The sequence below is a fragment of the Calidris pugnax genome, unplaced genomic scaffold (genome assembly GCF_001431845.1).
Source record: "Calidris pugnax isolate Ruff unplaced genomic scaffold, ASM143184v1 scaffold2, whole genome shotgun sequence".
NCBI classification, from domain to species: domain Eukaryota; kingdom Metazoa; phylum Chordata; class Aves; order Charadriiformes; family Scolopacidae; genus Calidris; species Calidris pugnax.
Window position 1 is genome coordinate 1346487 of NW_015090766.1, and position 15885 is coordinate 1362371.

The 15885-nt window shown below is 35.7% G+C and overlaps 1 protein-coding gene across 6 annotated transcripts in view; it reads right to left on the reverse strand.

The window, feature by feature from the left end:
* AGTPBP1 (ATP/GTP binding protein 1) overlaps positions 1 to 15885 on the reverse strand; it is a 76617-nt gene that overhangs the window by 31386 nt on the left and 29346 nt on the right. For all 6 annotated transcript variants that reach the window (XR_001411293.1, XR_001411295.1, XM_014936435.1 and 3 more), the window contains exons 10-20: positions 14824 to 14861; positions 13025 to 13233; positions 12397 to 12574; positions 9951 to 10048; positions 8830 to 8946; positions 7147 to 7859; positions 3460 to 3543; positions 3104 to 3190; positions 2867 to 3015; positions 1641 to 1728; positions 14 to 158 (exon numbers count right to left, since the gene is read on the reverse strand). Coding sequence is in view for 4 of the 6 variants with exons in the window: in XM_014936435.1 (XP_014791921.1) it covers positions 14 to 158; positions 1641 to 1728; positions 2867 to 3015; positions 3104 to 3190; positions 3460 to 3543; positions 7147 to 7859; positions 8830 to 8946; positions 9951 to 10048; positions 12397 to 12574; positions 13025 to 13233; positions 14824 to 14861 (1906 nt within the window). In the remaining 2 variants the exon portion in view is untranslated. The remainder of the gene's footprint in view (positions 1 to 13; positions 159 to 1640; positions 1729 to 2866; positions 3016 to 3103; positions 3191 to 3459; positions 3544 to 7146; positions 7860 to 8829; positions 8947 to 9950; positions 10049 to 12396; positions 12575 to 13024; positions 13234 to 14823; positions 14862 to 15885) is intronic.

A 15885-nucleotide genomic window follows, 5' to 3' on the forward strand; every position in this document is an offset into this window, starting at 1 on the left:
ATAATCTCCTCACCTTTAAAGTTGAGTATGTATATGGATAATGGTAAGCAAAGTAGCAGACATCATCTTTATGTTGGAAAGTCACTGTGAATGTAATTGTGTAATAAGATTTCCCTTTTTGACCTCCAGCAGCAATTGAACTTCTTGAAAAGTGATTCCTGTTAGTAAAATGAAGGTAATTCGGTATTCTAGCACATTTAGAATATATTTTTTTTCATAGAATTTATTATTCTTGAACACACATTCTAAGAGACAGGAAGATTTTTAGTGATTATATTTGTCTTATGCGTACATCCAAATTAAATACAGTAAATTCCTACCATCTGTAAAGACACTTTATTATAGCAGTGATATACATTCACTCATACTGGGAAAAGCTGAGTAAACAAAAACAAAAAGGAAGCGAACAACTGTCGACGACTGTCGGCTGAACATGAGCCAGCAGTGTGCCCAGGCGGCCAAGAAGGCCAACAGCATCCTGGCCTGTGTCAGGAACAGTGTGGTGAGTAGAGCCCGAGAGGTGATCGTCCCCCTGTACTCGGCACTGGTGAGGCCCCACCTCGAGTACTGTGTCCAATTTTGGGCCCCCTACCACAAGAGGGACATTGAGGTGCTGGAGCGGGTCCAGAGAAGGGCAACGAAGCTGGTGAGGGGTCTGGAGCACAAGTCTTATGAGGAGAGGCTGAGGGAACTGGGGTTGTTCAGTCTGGGGAAGAGGAGACTGAGGGGAGACCTTATAGCTCTGTACAAGTACCTGAAAGGAGGCTGTAGAGAGACGGGGGTTGGTCTCTTCTCCCAAGTTACAGATGATAGGACAAGGGGTAACGGCTTCAAGTTGCGCCAGGGGAAGTTCAGGTTGGATATTAGGAAACATTTCTTTACTGAAAGGGTTATCCAGCATTGGAATGGGCTGCCCAGGGAGGTGGTGGAGTCACCATCCCTGGAGGTATTTAAGAAACGTGTAGACATGGTTCTTCAGGGCATGCTCTAGTGCCCAAGATTACTGGTTTGTGGTGGGGTGCTGTGTGGGTGGGTGATGGTTTTTTGGTTTTGGAGGTTGTTGTTGTGTGTTTAGGTGGTGGGAGCTGGTGTTGTTGTGTGTTTTGTTTTGGTTTTTGTTTGTTTGTTTGTTTGTTTTGTTTTTTGTTTTTTGTTTTTTTTTTTTTGTGGTTGGACTCGATGATCTCTGAGGTCCCTTCCAACCACTACAATTCTGTGATTCTGTGATTCTGTGACCAAGAAAGGTAATGCATGGATATGCTGTAGCATCTCATCCTGCGTTTCAGGATTGCTTTGCAATGATTGTACCATAGAATACAGGAGCCTAATCACAAGCACCACGTGATCAGTATTACTGGAAGTCATTATTAAGATTTCAATTAAGCACACATATTCCCTTAAAAGCTTCTCTGGAACAGTATGTGAATTCTGACAAAAGTATAAAATATGAAGTGCAGTGTGCTAACAAAATAAGACCCTGTATCTTTTGGTCACTTGTGTTACTCTCCATAGTAAATCAGGAAGAAAACTCTTTTCACAACAGAACTACTAATATGGAATTATCGAACTCATAAGCAAACATTGTACCTCATACTAATTTTCAGTGTAAGATTTGCTGTATGCTTGAGTGGTGTACTTACTTGTAGTAACAAATATCTGTCCCAACACGAGTCCAACATGGTCGAGAATTTAATGCTTCTTGAACAGAATACATGAGGGGCTGCATACCTTAAAGAAAATAAAAAATACACCTCACTTCAACACTTAAAATTAAAGATCAAAAACTTAGCAGTAAGGGACCACAGTAGCATTCATATGCGAGTATCTGAACTACCTATACCCATTTACTCATTATCATAGATCGCATTTTCATAAACGCCTGGGTATTTTACAGTCTTTCAACCAGAGGAGACAAGATTCTTCCCCCTTTCCCCTCATCACATCCTAATTTTCAGAAAATACCAAATAAAAAAAATAAAAAAAAAAGAATCAGACCTATAGAAGACCAAAATGAAATGCGTAAATGAAAGTTGTGATTAGTACGAATGGTAAACTACAAGAAGTCTTGGGTCCCACTCCATCCAACTCACTATTAAAAAAGGCTTCAAAGAGAATGTAAAAAATTGATACTATCACCCATTAACCTGGATAGCTGGAAAATAACTGTTTTGGGAAAAATGTATTCTTTTTAAAAACAGTTGCTCTTTAAAGTTTGGTTTTTTTGGAGGGCATACTTAAGTTGAATACTTAATATGAAGTTAGAGTAGAAAATAATACATATTAATTGAACCTTATTACTAGTTAGGTAATTAGACAAATACATTGAATGATTCAGTCAAAACAAAAGTAACTATCAGGTAAGCATATACAACATATGAATGAAGATCTAAGCTAACTGATGAAGATTAGTACATATCTTAAAAGCATCTTATTACTGGTCAAGTTACCTGGTATTTTTTGATTTTATCAATGTGAATTGCACAATTATGACAAAGAAGAATATGATGTTACTCTGCACAAGAGTTTGAGGTTGGGAGGTGAGGAAAGAGGAGCTTCTACTTCTTGAAGGACAAAATTCAGAAAAATCCAGCAAAAAAATCCCCTCCTCCCCCCAAATTTTAGCTGCAGCCACCAGCAAACTTCTGTTTTAGTCTCACAACAAATGACAGCCAGTGTTTTAAGATTTTTTTTTTCTTTTTAACTGGAACTTGTCAAAACATTTTCAAGTAGTACTATTAAAAAAGAATCTGATCTCACAACATGAATATACTACTGATCCTGGGGCAGAGGGAAGGAAACAGCCGAGCTGTCTAGAACAGATATTTTTCTATAAATTTCTTCTCAAAGTATAGGAAATGTGTCTTACCGTAGTTAAACTGACTGTTTGACTTTTCACAGTTGATGATGTTAAACCGGTAACCAATGCCAGTTTTCATTCCACTGACTTCAAAGTAAAACCACTGATGATAATGATTACTATTTATATCCGAGTTCAGTATTAGATCATACTCATTCCTAAAGATTAACAAAAACAAATCAATCTTTCTTAAAGAAGCAGAAATAAATAGCCTCAAGTGTGAAAAGAAGAGTTGAAATGTCTTACTTTCTGATCTGAATAACTTTCCGCAGGTTTCCAGATTCAAACTTGGAATTAAACTTCAAAACATCTGCTTCCTCCGGTACTGAACAACTATGAGTAGAAAAAGAAAAGGGACCAAAATGAATTAAAAAGATCCTTAACTAAACTAAACTAAACTTATTATGTTAGCCATCATTTGGTAACTTAAAAATTATTTTGAACCTTCCTCTAAATACAGCCTAGATAGCAGAAACACTGTTACATCAGGTGGAACTGTCATTGAAGTCTGTCTTAATAGGTAATACAAATTATATCACAGAGAAAGCAGAACAGGGTTAGAGTATTTGCTGAATACTGTTTTCAGAAAGGTAAAAACTCACCTCAAATTATCAAGGTCATACACAACTCTGTCTATAATGTCATTTTGATGAATCAGTCTTTCAATATCTTGAGAGATTTTTGTCCTAAAATAAAAAGCAGAGTTCTCATTTAAATTGTTGCATAGCGTTTCCAATTACAAAAGAGGAATTACCTCATACAACAATGAAAATTAACAAAGCTGACATGAAGACAGTAGGACAGATTTTCAGAGATCTCAGCCTCACTCCCACCTATGTGCACAAACTGTAAGTGTACTTAAGTTTGAACACCTGCATTCACAGTTGACCGAGTCCAATACTTGAATGTGAAGGAACTGAGTTTTCATGCACACAACCCACTGGGTTTTATCTTATGGAAAAAAAATGCACCATTTCATACTTTATAGTAGAAGCAGGAATTGCTCAAACATTACTTATGTTAATACTTTAATCCAGGATAGCACTTGATAACATTAGTAACTTACATGAGTCCTACCATAACTAAAATTAAAGAGTTTTAGAAAGTAGGTCGTGCAGTGAGTGTGTTAGTGCACTAGCTTTTCACCTCTGGAGATCTAGGTTCATTTATCGACTAGGTAACAAATAAGAATGAATTTGGTGATGTCAGCCAAATGTCAGGTGTATGTTTATCCAGATCATAAAACCATTGCACAAACTGGCAGTATCTAGGTCCTGGTTTGGAAAAGTAAGAATGTGTTGCAGTTCAAGAATGAAATATAGTGGCAGAGCTGTGTGGAAAAGCTTGCACAGCACCTGCAATAAGAAGAAAAGGAGGCAGATTAACAATGAACAATATAGGAATAGAGCGGTAAATTATGTTCAGGCTGGAAACTCTCCATTTAATTAAAATAAATATTGTTATCAAATGAGAAAAAGGAGGTAAGTGCACAACTCTAGGGCCTCTTACTAAATTAAAACTAACTGGAAAAGACAACAGGTCACAAGTCCAATATACCGACAAAATTGTAAGGAGGCTGACTCACCACAATCTATCTAATCAGGTTCAGTTCAGGGCAGAACTACAGATTTTTGATCTTTAACAACTCCTCAGATCTCAGTATGACCTCAGCTCTAAAAGGTCATAATACTTCCTATAATCACAAAAGTTTTGCCAAGACAAAATCAATTAATGAGTATCAGGATTCAAATACCATAGTAATGACTAACGTAGACAAAAGGAAAGAATAAATGGTATTCAAGATGTATCAAAACCAGAAAAAGTAGTAGTGGACATTTCCAGGTTCCAAAAAAAAAAAAAAAAAAAAAAAAGTCAAGAAAAAAGAGAGACTATTTTAAGGTCATTAAAGGAAAAAAATATAAAACCAACACTGTTGATGAGGAGTTTGTTTATAGATTAGTCCATTGTGGATCCACATTTACCTGATGATGACTTTTAAGTGTCAGATGATCAGAAAATACACAAATGACTAGAAAACACTAAAGTGTATGGCAAAAAACCCTAAAATTTAAGGAATGGAAAAAAGGAGGAATTTAAACTCAAATTTATAGGGTATTGAATTATGTAATAATTTTCTTCCCTAAGAGGCAGAATAATATAAAACACTTCAGTTCTTCTCAATGACATTTTTCCAACCAATAACAATTTGGTGGGACATTTGGTGAAAATTATATGTTACTAAATGTAAATGAGAAAGCAAAAGCACTCCAAAGCACAAATTCAAAAATACTGAGTCTCCTAGCATATTGCAAGACTTAAGAGAAACCTCAAAACTCCACACCCCATTTATCTAATAAAAGGAAAAAGAAAACCTACTAACTCCCCACCTCAGCTCTCCATAATATTTTCTTAAATTACAAGGATGGGTTACAGCAACCATTTGTTTTCTAAAGAAAACTTAGCTGATGAGTAGTAGCTAACTGCTTACATTAAAGAGAACTAGTAAATCCCACTGAAGATCAAAGGAATTTGGACACAGATTTGTGAAAGACCTAAAAGCTTCTCCATGTCCCCTACCAAACTCATTTTCACCACCTTCCTACAAACTATAAATTCCTGAAAAGACTAAGCCCTTTTTAAACAGGTTCCCCTCTCAGAAGTTTGCTCATTGCAGTAACAAGACTGAGTCATTTGTAGAAAAGTGAATTCTTAGAACAGTATAACTTAAAAAGTAATACAGGATTTTTGATTCAAGTTTAGCAGTATTACCTGAGAATTCATTTTTGTTTCACACAAGACCTAAAAATGTTAATTTCAACATAGAAAATACAACAAAAAGAAACCATTTTAAAGTTAAAATAAAATATATTCTGGAATTACATTCATGGTTTAGAAATTAGCTTTATGTGTAATCACACAAATAGGTTTGTTGATTAAAAGTCAGAGTTAATACAGTGCTTTATATCTAAGAAGAACGAGCAATGGAATGACAAATTTTTTCCTGAGTAAAATTGAGTGAAGTCAGGTAGAATGAGAATTACAAAGTACTACAAAAACATACATGAAGATTTGCAAGATTTTCTTAAAATGCAGTTCTTAGGTGATTTCTGACTCAAGGCTATCTCCCTTCTAAATCAGCCGAATTTATCTAGAAATAAGCTTATAGGGAAGATTCTTGTCCTTCAACACTGAACAGTGCCTCCTAGTAACAGTATATTAATAACTTCATGAATGTTTTAACACCAGAAAGATCACTTTTTTATAACGTGTGAAACAACTGAAGATTTTAATTATACAACCTGAAGACACTTAATTTCTTTTATAATTTCTTAATTTCTTTTAGCTTCTTTCATTTTAATAACTAAATGTAAGTATGAAGAATCTCATTATACTGGTTAAAGTTACAAGTATAAAGCTGAAAGCATTCAATCTAATGACTAAGCAAATGGCAAGGTCTCGTATCTACTATTATATGTTTTACTCACATGCTCATTTGCCTTCATAGTAACTTACTATGCACACCAGCCAGTTCTTCATACCACCTCTGCAAATTATTCTGAAGAGTCACAGCACCCTTTGCCATGTTCTAGTATCTCTCAGTGAAGAAAAAAATGGGGCTGTTGATGTGTTGTCTTTTGTTGGTTTATTTTTCTGTGTTTATTGTGTGCCATTCCACAGGACTTAACATAAACTGCGTACTCAGCATTTGTTACCCCTAAATTCTGTTATACTGCAAACAGCAAAACCAGTCACTAAAGTGGATTATTTTTTTAATTTTTCCCCACTACATTTTCCTGAAAGATAGCCTTGTTAGTCCAGCAGACAGAAGAGGAAAAGTACCTTTAAACTACTAACTGTCCTATTTTTGCTAAACTCAAAGGAAGCAGTCAGGTGTGGGTTTTTGTTTGTTTGCTGGGGATTTTTGTGGGTTGTGGGTTTTTTTGTTTCGTTGAGTTTTTTGGTTTTGGAGGTTCCTTTAGTTGTTTTTTGGTTGTTTTTTTTACAAACTACAAGACTTAGATGGGAAATAGGGGAAAGCAGAAAGGGAGACTATAAATTAAATTTTGTATTTAGAAATGGAATTACAGAATTAGCTATTAGAGAATCAGATTGTGTTCTTGGTTTATAGCCCTGTATTGATCAATGCCTACTCATGTGCCTTCAAACTGCTTTTCAACAAAAATAGTTTTAGATGCCAAAGTCAGAATTGTATACGTGGCTGCTGATCTTGCCCTAAAAATTGTTTCTCAAGGGAAAGAAAACAACAAAAAAGAAGTATGGTAACTCACCTCTGCACCCCATACGGCCTTTCCAGAATAGGCTCCTTAAATGTGGGTGGAATATGGCCAAAATAATCTGGATAGGCCACTTCTGAATATTCAGGAATAGATTTTGTGTTTTTTACCATTTCAATGTAAAGATCACAGTCATGAACTGGTGATACATCAGAAACCTCAAGCATGACTTGTTCCCCTGATGAACTAGATCTGGAATCCTCCTCCTCCTCTGAATCCACTCCAGTGCAGCAAAGTTTTCCCAGCTGAACAGATGATCCTTCAAAGAGACTACTTCCACAGGGTGAAACATGGCCACAAGGTTTACTAGAAGCAAGAGGGGTAAGGCTAGGTTTGCTTTCCTTCTTTGTTACACACCCTGTACCATAACACTGATCATTTTTTGCACTGTTCTGCAGACTGATTCTGTCCAAGCCTTTCACAATTTCTTGGCTTAGACACTGACATGAGGGAAGCAGGTTTCTTTGATCATTTTGCTGATGTAAACTACTGTCTTTGATATTATCTTTCTTTGGTAGTTCCAGAAAGGCTGGCCTTCTATTGTATTCCTCTGTCAATAAAGGATTGCTCTCCTTCAAAGCAACTCCTTTTGTGGACTGGTTTGCTTCAGCAGAGTGCTCCTCTCCTGCTGTAGGAACAACAATAGGTCCACTCAGATTTGCATCAGGTACAAAAGGCTTTGGTTCCTTGGAAATTAAGTCATATTCCTTAAAAAAATAAAAGAGAAAAATTAATAAAAATATTTATTAAAAACATACCAAAACATAAACAGTTCCTGAAGTTTAATTTATATCAGAAATCTTTCTCTTTCATTGCTCCCTGAGGTATGCTTTGCAATAATCCAAAATAAGTGTAATTTAAAAGTTACTATTATAATAATATTTATTACTAGATTTTATATTCTATACTATATATTATTTAGAATTATTAAGTATTATTATAAATTACAGTTATGTTTTAAACCTACACAAACATAGCATGTGGTAGTTAGGGTTTGGCGACCGGAAGATCTCGCGCTGTACAGACAAATAGGGCCCCTCTCCCAGTAGCGTTTAGCCTGTGATGTCAGCAGAGGGAAGTGATGTTGCAAACCCATGCCATGTAAGGCAGTGTCACTTATCAATAAACGCCATTTTACCATCCACCACATTGGTGTCTGCCAGCCCATGGACCGAGCGGCCTGGGGGCAGTGGTCGCCTGAACCAGGTCACCATGCCTGCTACAGGCAACAATAGCAAGGAAGTTTCAGCTTTTACTAGAAGGTAGTGTCAAAGCAGTAAACACGTAGTTCATCAATAACAGATTATGAAGTCAATGAGACTCCCCAGTTTTAACCAACTACTTTACAGAGGTGCACTGCATACAAGGAAATACCTAATACAATTAATCTTTGTCAGAAATTTCATGTCCTTTCTTACTATTTTACTTTCTGCTGTGTGCAATCATCAGACCTCAGAAAACTGTTTTCCTTTCTGTCTGCCCACAGGGTCCTCCTCAGTCAGATTAAAGTAACCCGTAACACTATCACTCACTATATAGCACACTCACGTGTAGCTCCAGACCTACAGACTCTTCATGTTTTGGCTAGAGGAATTATCCATCCAAAAAGTAATCTCACAGTGAATTCCAGAGTCAACCCATCACAATGAAGAATGCCTTGGGAATGATACACTTTACCTGAAAGTTTTCTGAAAGTTCTGGGAAAAATTGCTCATACATTTTCAGTTCTTCAAGGGGTCTTCCCAATTCTTGTCTAGGTTTCAGTTTATTAATATCAGTTTCAATATCATCATTCTGAAAGAGCACCAGAAAAAATTAACCTTGCATCCAGAATTAATGACCTTCTAAAATAATTACATTCACCTTTTATTCTGACACAGCCACGCTTCAAAAGCTAAGTATCACTATTCTAAAATTAGCTGAATTGCACTTTTCACCACAAAGGTTTAAGTAGCTGCTTTATCAGTATGCCAAAGCCCCCAATTCAACAGATTACAAACATCCCAATTTCCTTGCTTTCATCCAAATGTATTATGCATATACATTAGACTACATTTTACATGAGATCTGCGCATAATCCAACTATTGCACCCTAGAAATTGGAGATTTCATCTGATTGCAGTGACAAATGAGTAACCGCTTCCACAGAAGATACTCCCTTCATCAGGGCTCATGACAGCCTCCAATAAAATCTGTCAGTACAGTCCATGGACAGAGAATTCAATTAACTTCTGAATATATGTAACATAAAAACATCCAATGAGGCAGTTCTGAACACATGTCCTTTCATGTCCTGACTAGCTGCTGGAGAGCAGAACAATACCTCCCCCAAAGTGATACAACAGTGAGAGGTCTGATCTCTACCTCTACAGCTGGCTGAACTTCAAAGTTACCTTGCTGAAACACTGACCTAGTCAATGCCAGACAAGAATGACGGCTTTTTGCTAGAGCAGCTCCTACATACTCAGCAGCTGATGTGGGAAGAGCAGGATGACAGAAGTAAAAGCTGAGAGCAGAACACTGCTGTGTTCCGACTGCAGTTCTGTTCCAATGTATTCCAGACACAACATGTGTGAAGCAAACAGGTTTTGATACAAATCTTGAAGCGATCTGAACAACAAAGGTTGGTATCTTCAAGCAGCACCCACCCTCTTTAACTTTCAGGAGCTTTTAAAATTTTAGAAATTGCCCTGAAAACTTCCTCAAAGTCCTTATAACACTTAAAATATATGGCTGTATACACGATTCCCGATTACGGTATGCATGGTTTTTGCCTGTTAATTTTGTCTCATACAAACCTTAAAATGTTGGTCCTTGTCGTCATCATTTTCAGTTTCGATTTCTGATTCTGTTTCAGCATCATCGTTATCATCACTTTCATCCACTACATCATCCACTAAGACACAAAAAAGTTTTGTAAAGCAGATTATACATTTAATCCAATACATATGCTCAAAAATAAAAAAGCAAAAAAAAAATCCATTGTTTCTTTTTTTTTTTTACTTAACACTCGAAAAAATTGTGAAAAAGAATTAGTAAACTTCAATTACTATTACCAGATTTACAAAACAAAATACTTTTTTGACAATACTGCAGACTCATTTTATAACATTTCCATGCATTTTCAAGTCAAAGCAAAAATCTCTGGCTCATACAAAGCAAAACAAAACTATAAAACACCCAGCATCCCCTGGCCCAAAAAACCTAGCAAGACAGCAGATGGCCATTAGAATTACTTTACAATGTAGATGTGCCAAGAACAAATCAGCACAGACCAAGGTCAGTACAAAATGAGATGGCTCTGACACCTTTTCCCTAAGCAAGTAGTAATAATCATGTCCAAAAAAACCAAAAAGTGAGGTCTCAGCAGCTTTTAGTCATGTCAGGTAGTATTGACCCAGTATCAGAGAACAGTGGGACAAAGCATCCTCTTCACCCTTTTTATCTTGCTCAAATGGGGACTAATAATTTAAAAAAACACCACAACAAAACAAAACAAAAAAGCCACCTCAGAAACATATCACTGGAGATTTAACCAGTATGGAAAACACTCAAGGAGAGGGGCCACTGCAACTGCTTAGCATGGACAAGTTGGGAACTAATTTTACCCCCAGAACATACAGCAGGGTGTTATTTTTTAGACATGTGAAACTATTTGGACACTAATGACTAATTTCTACTTGACACAGAGACCCAGTACATTGAAGCATCTAAGACTACTTCCTTTTTAACAAAGGAAAACATGGGGAAGCAAGCTATTGCTTACACATGAGTAACAAGAATTGGGTTAATTCCCTACTACACAGAAGTCAGCATTAACTGGTTTTTCCAGCAGATGTTCTGCTTACTAGTGGCAAATTTCATCTTTTCGTAGAAATTTCATGCAGTTTGAGTGCTGAGGTATTTTGCTATGTTTTCTGAAAGAGTGTTTTAGTTTTACGTGAAGGAAATTTGCTGATTGTCAGTAAAAGGCTCACTCAGAGGTTTACAAATCATACTGATTTTCTAGTGTATTCAAAATGATCATGTGTATTGCTTTTACAATGCCAACTATACAAGATTATAATTTTAATAAACTCAGAGCTGTACCCACCCCAAGATTCTACATGTCTTTTAATATAGAGGTTTTTCCTTAAAAAGAAAATCCTATGCATCCTATTTCTTTAGGTTTTTCACTTCTTTTTTTACTAGATAACAAACCTATTAACGAAAAAAATCCCAAAACCATCAGTAGTCTTCTACAACAGAATAGGAACTTCCTAAATAGGTATTATGGAGTACCAAAAATACCATGTTAAGTAGAGGTTTAATTTCTGTGGATTTTGGAACACACTTCTAAATCTATTTTCTACTTTCAAGACAAAACATAAACAACCTCTAAACTCCTGCAGTTTGGGTCTGACCCATATGAACCCCAATCAGACACCGGTCTTCTTTCAGACCATGATCACATTTTGTTTCAGGAGATATTGTGAATAAGAAGATATTAAAAAGTGTGATTTTGCCTCTTCATTTTAGAGTAACTTTCTGACAGCAACTTCATCAGTTGCTTACCCAGGTATCAAGCTGTTTCACCATATCTGAAAACACATTAAACACAGATTATCCAAAAATAATGAAAGGTGTTCACAATGGGATGAATGTGTTTCCTACAAAGCACCATACAGATACTTTGCAGACAAGTATCACCTAAGATGCTGCAATTGTCAAAAAAAGCAGCTCTACTTTTCTCACCGTGCAACTAAAGGAATAACTGCAATAATTTAAAAAATAATGCTTCAAATGGCACATGTTACTCTAAATTCATTACATGCAGTTTACCGGAGTGAAGAAAGAAACCAGGGAATATACACTCCTGTAAAACAGGATGTACACTACACTACATTTCACATAGGAGAAGGTATACAGTAAGTGTGTTAAAAAGAGAGACCAATTTAAGTTTATAGACTAATATGTACAGCCTATGCTTTAGAGTTCAGAATTTGATGAACAACACATTTTAGTTCCTGTTTTATGTTATAGCTCAGAAACATAGCCACCTGTGTAGACAGAATTTTCATCAGTTAAAACTTAACATTAGAAATCGGTGCTCTACACTAACAGTCACAGACCCTTTACTAGCTGAGAAGAGTCTCAGAGTCCAAGTTCCAGTGGAGAACTCAAATAATTACAATTCATTCCACCTTACATAAAGCAATGTTAGACATACTAAATAAAAGACAAAATATTACAAAATTACCATACCATCAGGAGGCAAATTGTACAGCTGAGCCACAGGACCACTGGAAGGAATAACTGGGAGTTGGAAATGGAAAGCACTTTTTATAGTTGGTAAAGGAAGACGATTTTTAGGAAAACATTTTCTCATTATTAGGCTGGATGTGTTGACAAGGGGGTCAAGAGTTCTTACTGCAAGGCACTCCTATTAACAGGAAAATAATGAAAAGGATCTCTCAAACAAACAGTTAAACTACATTTGTTTTACAGATTTCTAGAATTCACTAATAACAAGGTGTTTTCTTTACAATAAATGTTGTTAATGTCTCTTTTGAAGTCCAGAAGAACTTCTACCACCTCAATTTAACATTATTAAAAACCCAAACTTCAAAATTAAAAGACATTCCCCTCCCTTTTTAAAATTAAGTTCAACAGCCCCTCCCTAAGATAGTCACAGCCAAATAATACCAAATGTAAATTTAGTTTTCTACTTTCATTCCACTTCACTCAAGTACAGAAAAATAATCGTTACCCCCCATAAGCAGGAATGATCATAAAAATCATAAAGGAATTATGACAACTTTAAAGCCAGGATGTGTCTTTAAAGCTGAAGAGGCAAAAACAACCAAAAAAATCACAACGGAGATAAACTTACTTGTGAAGTGTTGTAAAGAATTTTCATCCCATTGGCATCAATGAATGCCTTTCTTCCCAATTTGATGTTTGTAACACTTTTAATGCACTGTAGAACTCCTTTCCGTATCAGCATGTATCTGTGTCGACTATCATGACGGTGCCAATCAACATAAATCGTTAAAAGCACCTGGACATATCCTCTGTCTACTGCTCTCCTGGCATTTGTTTCTTTACAAAAAAAGGTAGGAAAGAAAATTAAAAATTGCCCAATGACTTCAACATTATTTTCCAATCAATGTTAAAATTATTCTTTTTAACCAAATAACTGAATTGTTTCATTTAAAGTAGTATTCTAGCCACACTTAACAGTTTTACATCAACCTAAACAGAAATGACTGAGTAACTCAGGCCAGTAGTCTACACTTCATTCTTCAGAATAACATTAGATGTCATGTTCATGGTTTACCAGAAGAACAGTGTGCATTACACTTGAAGGTCATTGTAAGATACTTTAGCTGCCAAATTTAAAAAAAAAAAAAAAAAGAAAAAAAAAAAAGGTGTTTATATAAAGCATATCTATCTTTATCCACAAATACTGTACAGCTACAAGATTTGAAATAAACTTCTTACCATTTGTAATCCATATTGTTTTGCAGCAGCTATTGCTCAAATTGGATAAACTCAAAAATACCTCCACCCCGAATACTGGAAAATTAGTATAACAACTGGACTGTACACACCAGAGATTAGTGTTTTTACGAAAAGATTTACTTATCTGAAGTGTAGGAAGTTGCAATGTCAAAACCCCTTAGGACTGAACAAGGCATCTCAAAATAAATGCACAAGACCTCTTGTTTTCAAGATCCACCTTTTCAACATTTTATTTCTTTCCCTAACATTACAGTTTAACTGGCAATTTACAGAACACAACACTGACAATAATTCAGAAATATTTCTTCCCCTAAATTTCCCAAGGAGATATCCCAAAATTAGTAAATACAAAAGTCTGTAAGACCAAGTTATCACACTGATCAAACATGAGAAAATTCAGCATCCTGTAATAACCAGTGCAGAAGTTTTCTGTCATTTGTCTGAAATGGTTTTCTGCAAATCTAATAATTCTCAGTTCTCATTCAACTCCACTAAAGCTACTATGAATGCTGTAGCTTTTATACAACTGTTTGGAGAGGATGAGGTTTTAATTCCTTCTCACTTACAGTACTGGTGCAAAATCTGCAGAGGTGACATTTGTCAGGAGCCACTGCTGATGGCCAAGATAGCCAGTGTCTGGGAACAGACCATTGTTTCATTAGCCTTAGTTCCACTTCATGAGTATCGCTGACGACTTGTCATTAGGACTCAAGACCTAATTACTCAGAAAGGTACCTAAAGAAACCCTGTATTTTCCCCTGCCAACCAACAGATACTTTTAGGTACATGTATAAAGACAATGTACAAGAGTAAATCTACAGATATCTGTTACTGAAAGGCTGAGGTGAGTGACTGTAAAAGGCCATTTCTCCACCTTGGATCCAGATCAGTTCTGCAGAAGCAGTGCAGCATTTCTGCTGTGTAACTGAGGGACAGTCAGTAACTAATTATTAAGCATAAACGTATGTACCACATATATACTAAAGTCCCAGAGATTGCCAATAAAACAGTAGCCTTATTTCTAAATTTCCTAGCCTTGATTTTGTTTTGGCCACGGACTTAATTTCAATTTTACTCTGTGTGTATATATACATATACACATATATACACACACACACATATATCTCACTCAACTAGACAAACAGTTTATTGTAGTCAAACACTTACTTGATTTTAGCAATGCAGCAAGTGTATCTAATGCAACCCTGTCAACATAACAAAAAAAGTCAAAACAACAACCAACCAGTAAGCTTAATCTACAACACTATAAAGCTATGCAAAATATTCACTGCTAACAGATTTATTTAGCATCTATCCTCACATTTTCCTGGTTGCACTGTATCAGAGACGTAGCTTTTAAAATTTGATTTTACTAGAATATCATGCATCTCTGCTACACCTGAAGTCTGATGGTGAAATTTAAAATCATCAGTGTAATGGCTATACAAATTTTCAGCCTTTGCAAAAAAACCCAAAACACTGTAAGTGACAATGTAGTGTTTACGAACCATACTAAATTGACAAGATACTTCAGAAACTTATGGTTTTATGTTAGCAGTAGAACAAATACTTTCACAAAGTAAAGGCCACTATTTTAGAAAACTGTAAGTCAAAACTGGCACTGTATGAATACATTGAGGAGCAATGCTCATCAATCTGTACTACAACACAAGATCATCAACATAAGATTTTTCTTCTACACAAAGATCTTGTTTCAATTAACTCAAGAGATATAACTAGAAAACATATATACTTATTCTTACTCTCTTTCTAAAATGAGACTTCACTCATCTGATCTTAGACCATAAACAAGGATATCATGACTACTCACATCATGGAATAATACATTCATATGTCTAATTTTAGCTCGGGCTTAAAGAGGCAAGGCATTTTTTAAAAAAGATACTCCAGTGACCACAAATACCAGATTTAGGTAACATAACACTATTTCTTTTATACTAAAGTTAGAATATGAACAACATGAGATTATTATTTTGCTAACCAGATGAAAAATTCAGTTTTCCACAGGTGTGTACTTCAAAAGGGTAGTAGTGTATAAAGGAAGGGCTATCTCCAGTTAGATCCACTTATCTATTTTTACGCTAAATTCACTCAAAAAAACCAAAAAAATCCCCCCAAACCAATATATGGTTGCGGGGGAACTGAAGTCACCAACAGTCACCACTTAAAGGTATGCAGTGAATTTATATTTTTTTAGAAGACACAGTA